At 39.9% G+C, this 18,075-nt stretch overlaps 1 protein-coding gene across 3 annotated transcripts in view; it reads right to left on the reverse strand.

The window, feature by feature from the left end:
• Positions 1–18,075, reverse strand: part of si:dkey-71h2.2 (low density lipoprotein receptor adapter protein 1) — a 46,433-nt gene that overhangs the window by 21,308 nt on the left and 7,050 nt on the right. For all 3 annotated transcript variants that reach the window (XM_051409491.1, XM_051409488.1, XM_051409490.1), the window contains exons 2-3: positions 4,124–4,266; positions 1,229–1,341 (exon numbers count right to left, since the gene is read on the reverse strand). In XM_051409491.1, coding sequence (XP_051265451.1) covers positions 1,229–1,341; positions 4,124–4,266 — 256 coding nt within the window. The remainder of the gene's footprint in view (positions 1–1,228; positions 1,342–4,123; positions 4,267–18,075) is intronic.

The raw sequence follows: 18,075 nt of genomic DNA on the forward strand, positions 1-18,075 counted from the left end.
AGAGGGGATAGTGACCTACATAGAGGGTATCAGTTTCTTTGTGTATCAGATGAAGCCACTTCTTTGTTTTTAGGACTCAACATGAAGGATTACCAGCATTGTTGGGCATAGGTGATGAATCATTTAATAAGAATGAATAAATGGAAAGACAATAATTTAGTTTATGAACCATCCATTTAATAAACCCATGTCAATTGATTATGTATTAAGTCATATTGCCCACCCATCCTTACAAAGTCAGGCATATACTGCTTAAGGATGTATGAACATTTGAATTTACATTCTTTCAATTTTTTCAATTGATTTGCATGAAGCCAGTAACATGTAGAAGCACACACTTGTTACATTAAATAAGCTTTCTACTGAACAGTAAATGGTTTGACACAATGACAGTCTAAAAATACTTGTATTGAATGGGAATCTAAATTGAGTCTAGTACAGAATGTGCATGTGCTTGAGTGTTTGTCTGACTTAGCCCTGCCACTCTGCAGGTTTTTCTGTTTTTTCTATTTTAATCCAGTGTTTTTCAGTGAGAATCTTCAGTCTACCGGCATGCTATCAGCTGTGTGAGGTAGGCACAGTGGTGCTTTGTTCCAAACACTGTATATATACTGTAGTATAGTAACATGCTCACAATGAAAATGCTAACATGCTGAATCGCTAATGTTTAGCAGGTATAGTGTGTTGACCATGGTTAACATCTTAGTTTTGTATGTTACCATTTGTTCATTAGCACTAAACCCAACAGTACAACTGAGTTTGATTTGAATATAATTAGTCTTGCTGGTATATGGTCATTAACCAGAGTACTGGATAATAGTAGTTTTGACCTGATGGTGGCGCTTGATGAAAAGTCAGAAGATCATCAAAGTGATTATAGTTCATCCTGAGGGAGACATAAATGTCTGCGCAAACTTCTATGGCAATTCACCTGATAGCGGTCAAGATACCGTATTTCACTCAAAACAACATACGAACCTCATGGTGGCGCTAGAGTTAAAATCAGCGGATCACCAATAGTTGTTGAAATGTTTCAGTCTAGACCGAATGGATGGACCGGCTGATAGACAAACAAATGTGGACAGCTAAAAACAACTGACACTGCCATCCATGGAGCAATGCAGTTAGCTTCACTAAAACTACCTTTAATGAAGGGGAATCAAAACTGGTACAGCACAAATGTGTAGGTTTCTTTTAAATCTATCTGACTTCACTGCTTTTTATTTACCTGTATATGGAGACGTTTTCTACGAGGTCTGTAGTCTCTGTGTCTGTGATGATGATGCCCTTCGGTGAGACTGTCAGTGTTACTTTCCGAAACTTCTTAGCACTGGCTCTGGCCTGTGGATATGAAATATAAAAAAACACATAAAATCAAATGGAGAAAGTCTTGCCACAGATATACACAAAGTGAGTCTGTCACTCTGACATAAATATTAAATCATCTTATTTCTCATTAAACCCTCAAATGCGACAGTAGCTGCCCGAGCACATTTGAGCAGCTTGCATGAGTTGCCCCAGAAATGTGGGGAATTTATAAAAGGTGACAGAACAGGGGGGGAGGAAAGCTGCAATGTGGAGCCCAGAACGAGTACTCGAGGTCGGGCTGGCAGCCACCGACTCCCCCTGCCGCTCTGCTCCATCTGGAGTTTCAGAAAATACGGCCATAGTGCTGAGCTTGCGGTCTGTGAAAGTGCCTGTTGACAATGACCTCCTTATCGTGCAATTAGATAGCAAATGAGGGCAGTTTAGTTTCACACCAAAATGATATCGGGTTAAAAATCGGTAGAGTGACTGAAGGAATACAGAGCAGGAAGAAGAAAGAAGGGAAATTAAAGGAAATGATTTCATCATTCACTGCACATTTCTACATTCCTGCACTGAGGACTCTTTCATATTTGCAGGATAAAGTCTAACAAGGATGAAAAGGAGTGGAGTCTCTGCTTAAACATAAACTAGGGCTTCTGAAGGACAACAGGAATGGTGCCGCTGTGCTTGCTGTAGGAGCCTGAATGCCCTGGAGATGGTGACAGCGAACAGCACATTGTGCTTAAACACACAGCACTTACAATGTGGGAATCTGACATTATAATAGGGAGGGAAAGGGTGCTGTGGTAGCTCATTCATGTAGGAAGTGCTAACAACCACATTTTCTTCTGTCATGTTACTCATGTCGTGCCACAAGGCAAAAACCAATCTGTCAGCTTGAGATACGCCAAGTTCAGCCTCTCTCTATAATGTTTGGTCCCTCGGTCTTGTCTTATCATGAGTGACTGAAGCATGTAGCAAATGGAAATGTCACAAATGTATTCAGTAATCCCATTCAGGTTGATTGGTTTCCAAGGGAACAGACAGAAACCAATGAGGTGCTTTTTCTGTCGTGGTGTAAATCAATTGAATCTTAATCCTGCCATTAGGTTTGGTTCAGTCTCTAATTGAGAAGTGGGAGGTTTATGATTAGGCTGCCTGTGCCGGGCTCTTTTTTCTGCAGAGAAAGCCCTTCCAAAAGATTAGGCATTCTTATTGTTGGTAAAAAGGTGTGCATGTGTCTGAGCATGAAAGATAAATGACAGAAAGAAACAGTTTGTGCGCATAAACACATGAAAATAATGTTTTTTTTTTGTTTATTTGCAGTTTTCATACGTAGCAGTCTTGTGAAAACCAACACGAATCTGAATTGATGTAGAAACCCGTGCTCAGAAACCCCCTGTACAGTACGGCTCAGTGTTAAGTAAACATCATATCACTGATTTGACTGCTGCACATGTGCAACTCTTGATAATCCTGGATTAGCAGCTGCGTTTCCATGCGTCCATACTGACCTTGATATAAACATGACCCAACTATAACAACAGCCAAGAAGAATTACACAAAGTTGAAGGTGGAAGACACTGATTACTCAGTTTATAAGTAGAATATAGTCCGCTGAGCAGTTGAACAGCTCACAGAACATTTGATTCTAAATGTTTGCACTGATCCATGAAGACTGAACTAGATAATTATGGCAGTGTCTACAATGGTTTTCAGGCAATGAGAATACTTTTACTGAGCTGTGACTGACTGAATTACTGACATAAAGGACATCTTATATTCAAATTCAGTCTTCTTTTCATTGTCTGTAGTGGTACCCAAAGTTGTATTACATTGTAGATATGATGCAACAATTTACCAATTTATCATAAATCTGACTGAATATTGTCCTGGGTCATCAGAATAAGCTGGATAAAAACTAAATTTGACAAGTAGCCCCCCTTTCAGATAATATGCACTGCAGTTTGAGGCTGTAATTTCACAAATACACAAGAGAATTTCTATAAAAAGAATCGCTGTAATTGAAATCTCTACAATGTCACTGTTGAAATTTCACGTCGCTCTTGAAGGTGCTGACCTTTCTTACAGAATTTTATGCAACACTGTTTGCAAACCTCAGAATCAGTACAATCATGCGAGATTTATAAAGTGATACCACTACCAATAGAGTACTTCATGCGATACCTTTTTTTGCCTTCAGAGACAGAAACCAGTTTTCTCCATCCTTCATGACGTTATCATGTTACTCATATTCCCAGTCTTTCTTTAAATAATCCTTCGGCATGTTTATGCATTTATTTTTTCCACACACACTTGCGTCTATATAGGTTATATAACTTTGGAACGGTTTGGTGGCGCCATGGCACGCTGAACTGTCAACTCCATCAAATACATCACGCTCAACTTCACCACCACAGACTGTGTGTAGCTGGTAGATGTAGCTGTGGTAGTGTGCCAATCCCACATCACATTAAATCAAATAACACATTTTGGGTGCTTTCATTGCCTTTAATTGATAGTAACAGCTGTAGAGTGTCAGGAAATGGGCAGGAGAGAGAGGGGATGACATGCAGCAAACGGCCAAAGGTTGGATCCGAACCCATTGCCAATGCACCAAGAACTCAGCATTGGCACATGGGCCACCAGCTTTACCAGGTAAACTACCAGGGCTCCTCATGCAGGTAGCATTTGACTAGAGATGTTTTGATATTACTTGCTATTACCTGGTTCCTTCAGTCGATACCTTAAAAGGAATGGAGTACCAATATCCGGCTCCAAGACTGTATGAGTCAGAACAGGAACAGTGACTCACCGTGGCAACAATTCTGCGAATGGCAGCTGAGGCCATGTCCTCTCCTTTGGGCTGGCCAACCAGAGTCATACCCAGGTACTTCACATTGAACACCATCCCCTCCAGCAGAGTCTCCTTGGTGTCCGTCCAGTTCTCTGGCAGCTCTGGTTGGACAGAAAGACAGGACATAGGCAATCAACAAAATACTCTGATACCACTAAACAAGGGTATATAATTAGAAGGATTTGGTAGTAAAATGTGCTTCACTAAATAAGAGTTCAGACAACTATCAACGTTTTCATGAGTTCACATGAGATTACATTTGCTGAGCCGTGACTGACTGAATTACTGACATTCAATCTATCATAAATGACCATCCTGACAAAATATTGTCCTGGCTCATCAGAATAAACTGGATAAAAACTAAACTTGACAAGTTTCAGATAATATACACTGCAGTTTAAGGCTGTAATTTAAATATTCTACACAACTATCATCTTTTCAAATACTTGTAGACAGATGCTGGCAAATGATAGATAAATGTCACATAATTCACATAAACAGTCAAATTTGACTACATAGGTCACTCAGTCATGGAGTGACCATGCATGAGATCAAATTAGAAGTTGATTTAAAAGGGGATTCATATGTTAGAAAAGATATGACAGAAATGTGTCACAATTCTTAAAATATAAATGCAAAAGTCTGTCATAGTCAGTCTCTTCATTGCATAGTTTGCTGAGCAGACTGTTTACAATACTCAGCACAGACAGCATGAGAGCTGGCAGAGTAACATCACAGCTGAGCAGACATTGCTGAGGATATACAGTCAGACTTTGCACAAATTATGTGTGCTAAAATGATCACACAGAATTTTTTATATGAAATTATTTTTGTCGAATAATGTCTCTCTGTAAGAAGTCCCCAATGTTTGTTTTTTTTTATTGCACTTACATAATTAGAAAAGTTGGAAATTGTTTATGCACTGGAAGATAATAATAAGATAAAAAGACCAACTCTACTCTCTATGCTTTGAATACATCCTATTGAAATGAGATCTGTTATCATCTCTGAGTGGATAAGAAGATTTCAACAGCAGAAAACAGGAATTGTGGCACAGGCTCCACAAACCCAATGTCAGCTGGACTCTGATAGACTGCACAGAATGGCTGCAATGTCCTGCTGTTGCTGTGATTTCCAACAGGTAGCAACAAGCTGTCCTCTAACTGACTACTGTGGGCAGGGAGGGGGACTGCGCCCATGCAGAGAACTTAAAATATCTCTCGACAACACCTGGACACCCTGCAGTGGAGCATCAGGAGAGGAATAACTTGCAACAGATCACATTCTGTGCTAAACTTAATGGGCCGATAACAAACATCATCCATTAAACAACAGCATTTCAAAGCGTTCTTTTAACACCAAAGTTGCAGTTATTAAGACGACCACACAATGCATGAATAACCAACTAAATAACCTGCACAAAGCTCCTTTGTTTTCCCCTTCCTTAGAGGTAATTCTGCTCATAAAACACACACACACACACACACACACACACACACACACACACACACACACACACACACACACACACACACACACACACACACACACACACACACACACACACACACACACACACACACACACTGAAAGGAGAGAGCAAGACTGACAACGAGTCTGAACAAAAAGAGCATGTAGAGAAGGGAAGACAAGAGAAAGAGACACACACACACACACACACTATCACTCTACTGGGCTACTGGCACCAGACACTCCACATGGGCTGAGCCATCTGTCACTGGCAGGCCCCATGCAGCTGTGAAGGCGAACAGCAGAGAACACCATCCCCTTACAACGCTTCCAACAACTCTGAATTATTAACTAATCTTCAATCATACTATGGGGGCTCACTTCAAAACCAGAGCGCTCATAATAACAATATTAAACGTGATTGCTTAGGTAGGACCGTGGACATGGTTTGTTGCTTTTGACCGTTCTGGATGAGAGCTATGTGAGGATTAAGAGTAAGAGTCTCATATTTTGTCCAACATGGAAGTTATGACTTTAATACTCTAAGCAATTCAAACAGCAAATACAATACATTTACTGTTCTGAGTCAGCAGGGTCACTACAATTCAAAATGGTTCTTTAATGCCATTTATTGATCCACGGGGAGAAATCCATCCTCTCTTTCCCTGTCTCCACAGGAGGTCAGAGGTCAGGTTCAGCTACAGAACGGCACAAAGGGTTTCAGTCTTTTCAGTCTCTAACAACATAAAGGCATAATAACAGATCCACTATTTCTAGAAGGGTTTTCTTTAGTTATGAAATAGTGTTTTACAAAAGGATTTTTTTTTTATGCTTTAAACATCTTGTAACATAATTCCATTCACTTCCAAAGCGTTGCTGTGGCAGCTAAATTCTCAGCAGTTGATATTTGACAATCAAGGAAAATAAAACCAAAACTACATGCATGGTTCCACACCACTCATAAGATCCAATCCAATCCAACTTTATTTGTTAAGCACTTTAAAACAACCAAAGTTGACCAAAGTGCTGGAGAGTACTAATCGTAGAAAACTAAAAGGTGAACCAGCATGCTATTAAAAAGGAGTGAAACAAATATAAGAATGGGGTTCACAAACTGAGCTTTCATTGAACACATCCCCATCAACAGCAATTGTTCGTTTCTGGGTTAGCAACAGTAACTAGGCACTACAGGCCTGTCAAATCCCAAAATACAGGAGCAAAAAAAGTGAACCAAATTGATTAAAACTGTTTATCTGATTAACATAAGCTGCAAACCTTGTGCACTTAAATATAATTTATTTAGATATACTACCTCTATATTCTAAGGATTACAGGTTACACTAGAAGATTCTCCAGTGTGGGACTGGAACTGTGTAGGAGCCAAGATGCTTCTTTATCAGAGTCTGGAGTCACGATAGTGGTTTTGTCCTGCTCCTTACTTGGTTTGGGCGAGTTTAAGCGAAACCCGTTAGGAGTATTAGTAGTGTTACTTTGCCAAACTCATTGGTTAGTCCTCATTATGACTGGTAAGGATTTCTGACTTTTACCTGGGAAAATCTAGTTTTAGCCTCAGTCAATATTAAAGCATTATATCTACATAGCCACCATATGGATACAGTATTTAAGAGCCTTTTACAGGTCAACAGTTTTAAAAGGAGTCAGCTGGTGGAAGCATTTCCCACCATCTCATTAATCTTCATCGTCCTTTTCAGCCTTTAGGACACAGTTAAATAAGTTTCTCATTTAATCTCGAACCTTATGGGAAGACGCTGCCTTGGTTTTATCTGCTTACAGGTTTGTGTTTTCCGATTTATTTTCTCGTCCTTTCGTTTTACAACCGTTTATGCTTGCTTGTGTGTCTTGCGTATGTAGAGATTGTTTGCGCCATGTGTTTTTTGTGTTGAATTGTTTGTTTGTTTTTGAATAATAATGCCGGCATTGTAATTACGGTCTTATATATGTATGCATTTTGCTTTGTATTATTGTGCAAATAAACTAAACTAAGCATTATCCTACTTGCTGCAGCTGATAAAATCTACTAACACTCAATCATTCAGGGCACAAAATCAATGGTTATCACCTAGAAATGCTTGCTTTTGTTTACCTCTGTGTGAAATCAGAGACCTATTGCTTAAAAAATGTATATGATTTTTGGGATCGGTATATACGCCACTGTTGTATCACCATTATAAACTGCATATGCACCACGCCAGAATAGAAAACTTGACAGCGCAGCAACTGTAACTAATTCCAAACAATGAAAATAATACTCTAATATTAATCCTTCATAGTTTGGGTCAAAAGATTTATTGAATGGCTGCATTCTTTAAAAATGTCACAGCATTACAAAGCTAAAGTGCTACAGTCCATGTTGTGCCTTCACCAGGCTACACACATGAATTATTAAAGAGCTTCATGTTGATGCTGCAGGGTTTCCAATATATTATCCCCCTAAAAGAGGAGCGCTTAAATTTTTAATAATTCCTATGTGAGTCTACAGAGGGCCTGGGACTGATAAGAGTGACAGGAACATGCGCAGGGAGGCTAATTGGATTTTAACATGTGGAAGAAAATACTGAGGAAGACTGAAAATATGAACATTTATTTTTATTAAATATGCAGTACATGTCATACTGTCATCTGTGTTAGTGTGAGTGTGTTTAAGAGTGTGCGTCAAGGTGATCTAATTTAAAAGGGCACAAAACAAGATTAAGGAGGGCGCAGCGATGGTGGTGCACTGATTACGTTTGCATCTTTATTAAACTGATGCCTGGCAACACTTTCACACCCAGACTGTTGCAGCAAGTGAACTGATTCCATTATGCTCACACAGAAGCTTCACAGTTGGGACACACACACTGAAGAATCAATGCATTACAACGAAGGCACAGAGCAATTTGATGACATTTTGTTGCACTGGGCCTCAAGTTATTAAGTTATAATACCATTGCCCTGAGATGTTGAGCACAGTAAAATATTCTACATTCTCTGTTGAACGAACTAGCGACAAGTGTAACGTTTCACAGTAGCTCGGTTGACTGTTGTGGTATAATGGGTACCATGTGCTCTGCACGCCTTCAGCTACATGCAGTGATCACCAGCTGTCTCTTTGAGCTTCACGCGCAGTAATTTAATTTGCACTGAGAAGTCAAAATCGTACCCGGGTGGATTCTGCTCTGGCTGAACACCTCCACTGATGGTTAATTAATAAAACAAACAGGAGCGCGAAGATATGCACATAGGCATAATAAAGCACGATGGGGACACACACACACACACACACACACACACACACACACACACACAGATATAATCATCTGAGTTAATTGCAAAAACTGTTGGAATAAGTATGTGCTCCAGGGTCAAGATAACAAAAGCATTTCCTGTTTTCAATTTCCCTACAGGTCAAAAAGTAGGCTATTTTTTTTCTATGGGAGGTTTCACACAGCATCTTGGTCTAAATCCAACGGAATCAGTGCAACATCAACATGAGTGAGGAAGCATTCAGCTTGCCTTTAAGACCCAAGTGACACCCGCATCCTCCACATCCTCCTTGATATAATCTCTTTGCCTTACTGTTTTACTCATCCAACGGAACTTTGAATCTAGGACACCACCTTGACAGGGAAAATAGGCCGCACATTCAGGGAAGATCGTGGGCTAGGATGGTGCGTGTGTGTGAGTGTGTGGGAGGGGGGGTGTAACTGGTTTTCTGATACTGCCTTGAGGGGGAATCAAGTAAAGCCAAGTCCTTCCTTTCAAGTTCTCACTCTTTTTTCTTAATTCTATCCCTCCACTCACCTCTCTCACACACACACTGCATCTTCCCTTCCTCTGGCTCCGATTGAACCCACAAATCAAAATAAATCCCCCTCTTCACACATTTCTAAGAGAATAGCTTATTAGAGGGGCTTTTGGATATTCAGTACCTCTCAATCATTGCTTCAGTACCATCCTCAAACGTCGATGCCATCAACAATAACAGAGACAGAGTCATGGGATCAAACAGCCTATGTTGCTAAGCAACCGCAGATTCACTAACAGCCCAGCAGCAGCAAGGAGGTGGTACCTGTAAATTACATTACTGAACACCTTGGCTAGGCATCAAAAGAAGTGTACAAACCCCATAAAGTGCTCTGATAACCGTGGAATTACCCTGCACTCTAAAATGGAGCAGTACACGAAACTCCCACCTCTGGAATTGAATATTACACATCCATTGGGCCCAAATACAAAACCTCATGTCATGCTATTTCAAAATGCAGCAAACTCAACTTTGACTCCCTTCATTTTGCTGTCCTCACACCGACACAAACCCGGAGCTCAGAGCACCTTGGGGGGGGGTTGGTGTTTACATTGCTAGCACAGCAGCTTTAGACAGCCGGGAGGAGGTGTGGAGAAAGCAGGAGCCTCTAAAGACATCACGGCAGAGGCGAAGGGGGGCGAAGACGATATTGATGGAGGAAATTAGGAAGAGAAAAGGAGAGAGTGACTGTGCAAGACGCCACCGGGCAAAAGTGTCTCAGACTGGCTTTTAGTCATTTGCAAGAGCTTCACAAAATAAAAGGCAGCAGATAGACACCAAGCTGAGGTTCTTGCTATTGGCTATGTCTTGTGTTTTTGCACTTGCTTGATGTTTGGCTGTGTGAGCAAAGTTGACATCTCACATCAGCAATGCAATCATAACAACTGCATGTGTACAGCTGTCCATATTCGGAACAGTTGTGTAAGTGAATTGCGATCCAAAAATATATGGGCTCCAAACTGCAAAAAAATACCAATTACTGCATAAAGTTGCTTTAATAACTCTTCAAAATAACTGCCAATTATGTATCTGTTGATCAACTAATTGATTCATATGATAATCATTTCAGCTCTTATATGTCCGTGGTATTACACTTAATGTGCAAGTCACAGACGAGGATTTTCAAATGCAGTCATTTCAGCTATAGTCAGTTTGTTTGTTAACTGAAATCTAGTAAGGAATCCTGACGAAGGCCTTGTGCCAAAACACAGTGGTTAAATAAAGTGCAAACACCTCCAATAAGCTAGCGTTGCCAAGTTGTTTTTTTTCACTAATGATTAGACAGAAATAGAATACATTTTCGCAAACTGGTTTACTCCATGGTGTATTCATCTACGTCAGCATCAAACTGATGGAAATCATATGAAGATATGGATTTTTAGGGTGAGAGGCAAACACCAAAAATCCTGGATTTTGGTCTACAAGTCCCCTGCTCTTTTATTATGATCACTAACTCGAGTGCAGCCACTTTTTTATTTGCCACAACATCACCGTTTAATTACAGCATTCTTTTGTGCATTGAAAAGCTTTCTTTCTTTGAAATCTCATTTGTAACGCATTTCCTTTTCTGCTGACAAAAACTGTCAGAAAAAGACAAAAGTAAGCAAAACCAATAAAAAGGATGACTGAAATCCTTAAAGACTATAAAGAGATTCAAATTGCTTTGTGTCTACTTATAAATATATATATATATTCAAGCACAGTGGAATCATCAAGCTTCTGTACCTAGAAAAACAATTTCCTTTGAGCTTTTATTTCAGTTCTACTGACTACTAAAAATATCTCTGGAGTAAAATAATTCAGGTTCCTGAATCAACTATTTGCCCCGGAGGTCCTTGAATGAATCAGTGCTGGTGTGGATCTTTCAACATAATCCCCTTTTCACCAAAACCCCCATTAATTGCTTTCACTTCAAACACCATATCTGCTGTTAATCATAATGATGATGCGAGTTATCTGGTATATGCACGGCTGAGCAAATAGAGCTACAGCAGAGTGAGAGCTGTTCAGGACAGTCTGGGAATACGAAGGAAAAAATTATATTATATTAAAAAAACAGCTAGCTTGTCTCTGTCAAAAGTGAACAAAGTCCATTTACTTTGAGCCAGAGCCAGACTAGCCGTTTCCCTGTTTTCAGTCTTTGCTAACCAAAGCTAGACAGCTGCTAGCTGTAGCTTAATATTAAGTCTACAGAAATAGGAGTGGTATTCAGTCTAATACATGTAGGACTTTATAGTACTGATTAAAAAAAAGCCTCATCAGTATAATTTTTACATTCAAAATGTCTGCATTCAACCATGTGAGTCTGGAAGCAGGGAAGATAGAGTTTGTGCGATAAGCAAGTTATTAAAAAATATATATAAGATAACTGAAAACACAATCACAACTTAATGAAAGACTTGCCTATAATGTCCTGAATGCTAAATGGCTTTGAGTGCAGTTATTATGCAAAACATAGGCCTCAACCCCCCGATCAGGAACCATCCTCCGAAGGCTCTGTGAATCATTAATTAGAAAGGATCAAACCAACATTCTTACATACAGCAGTGAAACAGCCTTATCTTCTCTACTCTAAGAAGCATGTTTTGTCCTCAGAAGTGTCCGGGGAGGGAAATGGGATTAGCACTGGGGTTATTTTGCGGGCAGGCATTATCACATGCTTTAAATTCAAAATCAACACAGACGTTTTGTTCCTGAATGACTTCCTGTTTCTCTATTTATAGCCGGTATCCCACAGTGAAAATTGTGCTAATATTTGCTCTGCAGACAGTGACAGTTGGTTGGCATGATGCTGTGCAGGAGAACTGAGCCAGATAAGCACACAATGATTGTTTTTTTAAAGCAACATTTCCAGGACGCAGAATTCATGATGTATAGTGGCACCACAATGACTGAACTAACTCTCACTATAATTAAATGCAGTAACAGTATTTTCTCCCAGAAGACTGAGATAAAATAGTGCTGATGTGTACTTTATATCTGGTTGATATTGTTGATGTTAAATGATATTCAAAGTAATCGGGGAGGTCACTGCAGCAGAGCTTTTCTCATGATAGTGGACGTGAAGAATAAACACCTCATATATATCTTCCTGCTTATGTAATGTACATTAAATGCCCTTTTGCTATTATTTTATTTTTTCAAAGGGCTTGAATGTCAGGCCTATCTGAGATTGTCCAAGCCCACAGAGAATTATCGTCAGACTCTGCAGTTCCTCTCAGCTTTATTTAACATTTAGCTTTTTTAGCGTTTAGCTTATTGTTTGCTCACAACTTTACTGGTTCAGTCGTATTGCTCTCAACCTTGTTTCCAGCTGCAGCAGGCAACTGTTTCTAGCAAAAAAGCTCTAAGAATCCCCCATATGCTACGTGCCCCCAAGGACAGACAAAGTCAGCAACTAGCTGGTGAACATGGTGGAGCATAAAGCAGCTAAAGAGCCTAAAACGGAGAGTAAATATTGGACTAACACTGTTTCCACTGCTTGGTTCTACTTGACTTGACTCACTTTTTTGCACTTTGGCAGTAACTTTTCTTGTTTTCCACTGCAGATAGTATCCCCTCAAACGTAGGCAGGATGCTTAGCTGATCGCCATAGCAACACCACATGAAGCTGCAGTGACACCATCTTCAACGTGGCACAAACACAGGAACAACGAAGGAATACCGAAGGGATGACTGTTTGTCACAGCAAGGACAGAAACTTTGTTTCAGAAAAGGCCAAATGCAGAGGGACAAAAAGACTGCTGACACAAAAACAGGAGAGTTTGGGAAATCATACATCAGAGCACAGACAACGAGATGAGTCTGGTGGCTCTGTGTCGCACCCCATAAAAAGTGTGACTTTGATGTGGGAGACCATAGATTGGATCCTGTGTGCTTAGGACCATTTCCTAACCATAACCAAGCAGTTTGAGTTGCCTAGAATCTTAACCGTGGAGGTGGCAGATCAGATCAGACTGACAGAAGAAAACCTACTTTGCTGTTTAGGTATGAGAACTTGTTGGCCTAAGTTAAATAAGGGCTTTATTCAGAAAAGCTTGTGTAAAGCCGTTTAAATACTCATCCATCTACTTCACTAACGCTACTTAATCAAACACAACACTGCAAGAGGGGAGCTTGTTTTTTATACAGACTTGTTTACAATCTCCTGACAGTTATAGTTTATCATCGGCTAAAGGGCATTAATTTTGGAGGTGACTTGCACAGTAAATGTCCAATGAAAGTGCCTTGTATCAGTTTTATTGAGTGACTCAGCAGCTACTGTTTGCCTATGCCTGACAAGTAGTGTTCTGTTGTTTGAGATTAAACACTCATCTCACATTTGAAATGTTTATCACAGCAGTACAATTTAGTTAGATTTTGGCATATAGGCTCCCCACAGATATGTTTACATAGAGATATTGGGGAGCGATGAGCAAATACCTTAAACCCCCTAGCCGGAGCCTACAGGTGGATGCTGGGGCTTACAGAACGGCAGGCAGCAATACTGATGCAGGGCAGCAGCGGTATTGACAGAGCAGAGGGAGAGCTGGGAAATTTTTCAGCTTAAGTAGATCACAAGATTGGAAGGGTGCGCTCGGTTTGTGATTATGGAGAACGAGGCATGTCGTGTGTGTGTGTTGACTGCCTGAACTAGCTCGCAGGCATCCCTTCATTTCAACCCCTGGTTATTACTTTAACAATTTGATATCGGTTTCTAAAAAACACCTAAAATCTAAGTATGAAGAGAAGAAGGGCTTGATCGACACCTGTATGATAGAGGTAGAGTAAAGTTCACTTAGCGAAAGAGTAAAAGTCACGCCAAAATAACAATTAACAATGCAGGCACCACCAAACTGAAGAAAATGTTTCCTCGCGGCTATTTATTCATAAAGCATAATCGCTCAGCACCGTGGAAGGATTGTTTTCATTAGCAATTCAAACAGGGCATGAATTTCTCTTTGCTGATACAGATCTTTTCCCCCTGGAGTGTGCTGGCTCCCATTTCAACATCTTCATCAACTATAAATAGATCCCCTCTAAAGAAATCCATTCATGAAATAATAGGTTCATGCAATATCTTGTTTTCTATTCAAGGGTAAAGCTGTGACTCGTGAAAGAAAAAAGAAAAAAAGCAAGAAACTCCTGGTTTCCCAATCCCCATTTCGAGCTGAGTGCTAGGAAAACACTTAGCTTGAGCAATCATTAGCTTCCCCATCCATTATCACACCAGAGCAAAACAAGTCACCTTGCAGAGCTGCTGATCTCATTTGAGACAGTGTATCTCTACACCCCTTTAATAGATGAGGGCTTCCCGCAGGAATCCCCTCTAATGCGGTAGAACACTTTAGACCCTTCCGGCTGAGTGATGGACGCTAGTCAGACACAGTCGGATACCTCGGCTTCTCAGGTCTCATGTCTCTGGAGCATCAGAGGGCATTAAAGAGGTAATCAGTGTGAGTGCTTGAGCTGTGCTGTACAGGTTGGAAATGACCCACTCAAACTAAATTATACATTTTCTTTTCTTGTGAGACATTCGGTGTTATTCAATATCAGTATGTGAGCTAAAAGATCTGGATTTGGCTCCAAAAGGTTTCAGGTACTATACGTAAAACTGCGTACGGTAGGTTTGATCTCAGAAGTGAGGGGGCCCGATGAAGTCAGTGGTTTTTTCACCTAAAGACAAAAAAAGTGAGTGCTATTTCCTTATTTTGCTTTTCATAATAATGGTAGTATACCAAAACACCTGACAGATGATACCCAGGACAGAAAAAAGTCAGAAAATCCCTTACCGCTGCTGCCAACTCTTATTTCTGTGGTCACATTATAACTGAATGCAACTCAGATGATTATATTAACATTTTAAAATCACAATCAAACAGAAACTATGAGACAGAAATAGGATTTTAAAAAGTGAGGCGAACATGCCCCCCACATTCCCAGTGGAAACCATGCCCTCGTATTCACGGTATGACCTTATCCAACTTACCCAAAGGCACCTCGTAATAATTTTTATGTAAAATAGATGTGAATAATTTAAGACCAAACAAAAAGAATTGAAACCTAATCAAGGCGACTAAAGAACAGCAGCAATTTTCTGACATTTTTCTGCAGCTTTTAAAGTCATCATCATCATCCGGCTAATTAATATCGAGATGATCAGAGGAAACGGCTCATTCACTAATCTCAGCCTCAACAGCTCATCTAAATTAGTTTGACAACTACAACATCAAGATAACTTCTCCTGTGATAAAAGGTCTACTGGGCTTTTTGTGCTTTGTTTTAACCATAATAGCACACACACACACTGTGTTTCTATACAGCACTGAGCTACAGGAGTTTTCCATTTTCACTTTGACGGTATAAAGTTATTTTTAGGAGTGGGTTCCTCGGCTCTCGGTGCTGAGCTCAGATAGGAACATGATGTGTCAGAAATGGTGAGGGGAGTTTGAAGTTTTCACAGGAACAGAACACGGAGATGGGATTTAGCTCTCCAGTGGAGGAGCAGGTTCAGCTGATATGCACACACACACACACACACACACACACACACACACACACACACACACACACACACACACACACACACACACACACACACACACACACACACACACACACACACACACACACTTCGGGCCAGGGAATCTTGTTGGTGCTAAAAACACTCCAGAGAGTTTGCACATATATATAAAAAAAGACACTAACGCTGCGGTTTGATTACCTGTATTTATGGAGGTGAAACAGAGAGCCAGTCACGTATTAAATCTGCATTGAGCTGCAGGAGTGAAGGATGCTCTCACGGCTGTCAATGTTAAAAACAGTGATCCAAGCTTAGATAACGCAGAAGGCTTTAAAAGAACATATGAGTTACCAAACATACATCTATATATACTGTGGGCCATGTTATACACTTGCCATATCACAACTCCCCAAAGGTCTCGCAAAGAAAATCAATATAGAATATGATGTGGAGCATTTTTTAATAACATGAGGCCGATGCCTTCAAATCAATATTTGTGGAGCGCAATGGTGAAGAAACTAAACTCGCAGGTTCAAACGTAACAGGCACAAGACAGCATGTAAACGAGTGAAAAAATAATCATTGTTGAAATTGAGTTATTGGAGGATAACTTTCAGAATTGTTTAAATGTTGTTCCTATATTTAATACATACTGCATACAGCAGCATCTTGTTAGATCGTTCACACGTCCTTATTCCAGTGTCTTCACACTAACTCCTTTGTTTTGACTACAGAGGAAGATATCCCGTTGTTCAAGATACCTTCAGCTCAGACGTCCTCGGTTATCCTAAAACCAAAAGGAAGAATTAAAGTGAATCTCCTTGGCACATTAAAGGATTTTTAAAAAAGGCATTAATACAAAAATGATAGTTGTGGAATAAAGGACAGAAGGGCCCAGGCTTAGCTTCGATTAAACCCAGACCTGTGACAGAAAAAAGAACGAGGCATTATTAAATTTCAAAATACCCATAGCAACAGCGGGATTAAAACACAAGAAGACAAGCGCGTCAAGAGGAGCATTCAGTGTGGTGAGGCACTTATCAACCCAGTGTGAGGCTGAATAGCGTTGGTCTCACCTGCCCAAACAAATCACAAAAAATTAGTTTCATTTAACCTGCTCCAGGCACATTTAATGTGACAATATCCTTAATCCATTTAGTACGACATCTCCTCTTGAATAAGGGAAATTCCAAAACAGCGTCTTGGTGGAGGACGAAACAAACAGATAATATATTCACACAGATAGACTAGTATTCATTTTTCCCCCCACACACAAATTAGAAAGCTATAGTATAGCAGGAAATAAACTTACCAAACTAAGAGACTACAGCCTTTGCTAGCAGCTTTGTGAGACATGTAGGCTGCATTTAGCTCAAAGCACTGCAGACACTACAAAATGCTAACGTTAACATGCTAACATGCTCGCAACTGCAATGCCAACATGCTGATGTTTAGCTCACTGTAATGTTTACCATGTTCACCATCGCTGTTCATAGATATATATACTGACTAGATGTCGCCTTGACTACTGCTGTTCATTGGAACGAATGCGTCAATAGAGACGCCATCTTGCAGCGGGGATCCACCCCCCTTTAATGCACTAGCGTCAATCTAGGCAAAGATCTAACAAAAATAAAATCACCATAAATCGTCAAAATCTCGAATGATTTCTTTCGTTTTTTGGTTTGTTCCAACTGACAGACTTGTTTTTATGATCGAGTCCAGAGAAAATTTAAGCTTTTGATATTAATATAATCTACTTCAAAATGTAATGCCTAGTACTAGTAGGCGTAGGTTTATTATTCTTCCACTTAACAGTATATGTATTTGCTTTTACACCTGTATTGACTCATATCTAATGACAATCACAAAAAAATCCGACCTAAAGGCTTCACAGCTCAATATTTCATGAAGTACCTTTTTGACAGTCGTGCTTTTATTTTGAAAACGTCACCGAACCAACCATAGATATATATACTGAAACATGAGACTGAAACAATATAATTTCATCACCAGAAATATACTTTCGTAACATTCAATATCATAAAACACATTATCACCTGTGAAATATTATCCCTTGCTGTTTGGTTTTTTCATTTCTTTTGTTCGAACATCCATAAGCAGCACAACAGT

Source organism: Dicentrarchus labrax, unplaced genomic scaffold, assembly GCF_905237075.1.
Source record: "Dicentrarchus labrax unplaced genomic scaffold, dlabrax2021, whole genome shotgun sequence".
NCBI lineage: Eukaryota > Metazoa > Chordata > Actinopteri > Moronidae > Dicentrarchus > Dicentrarchus labrax.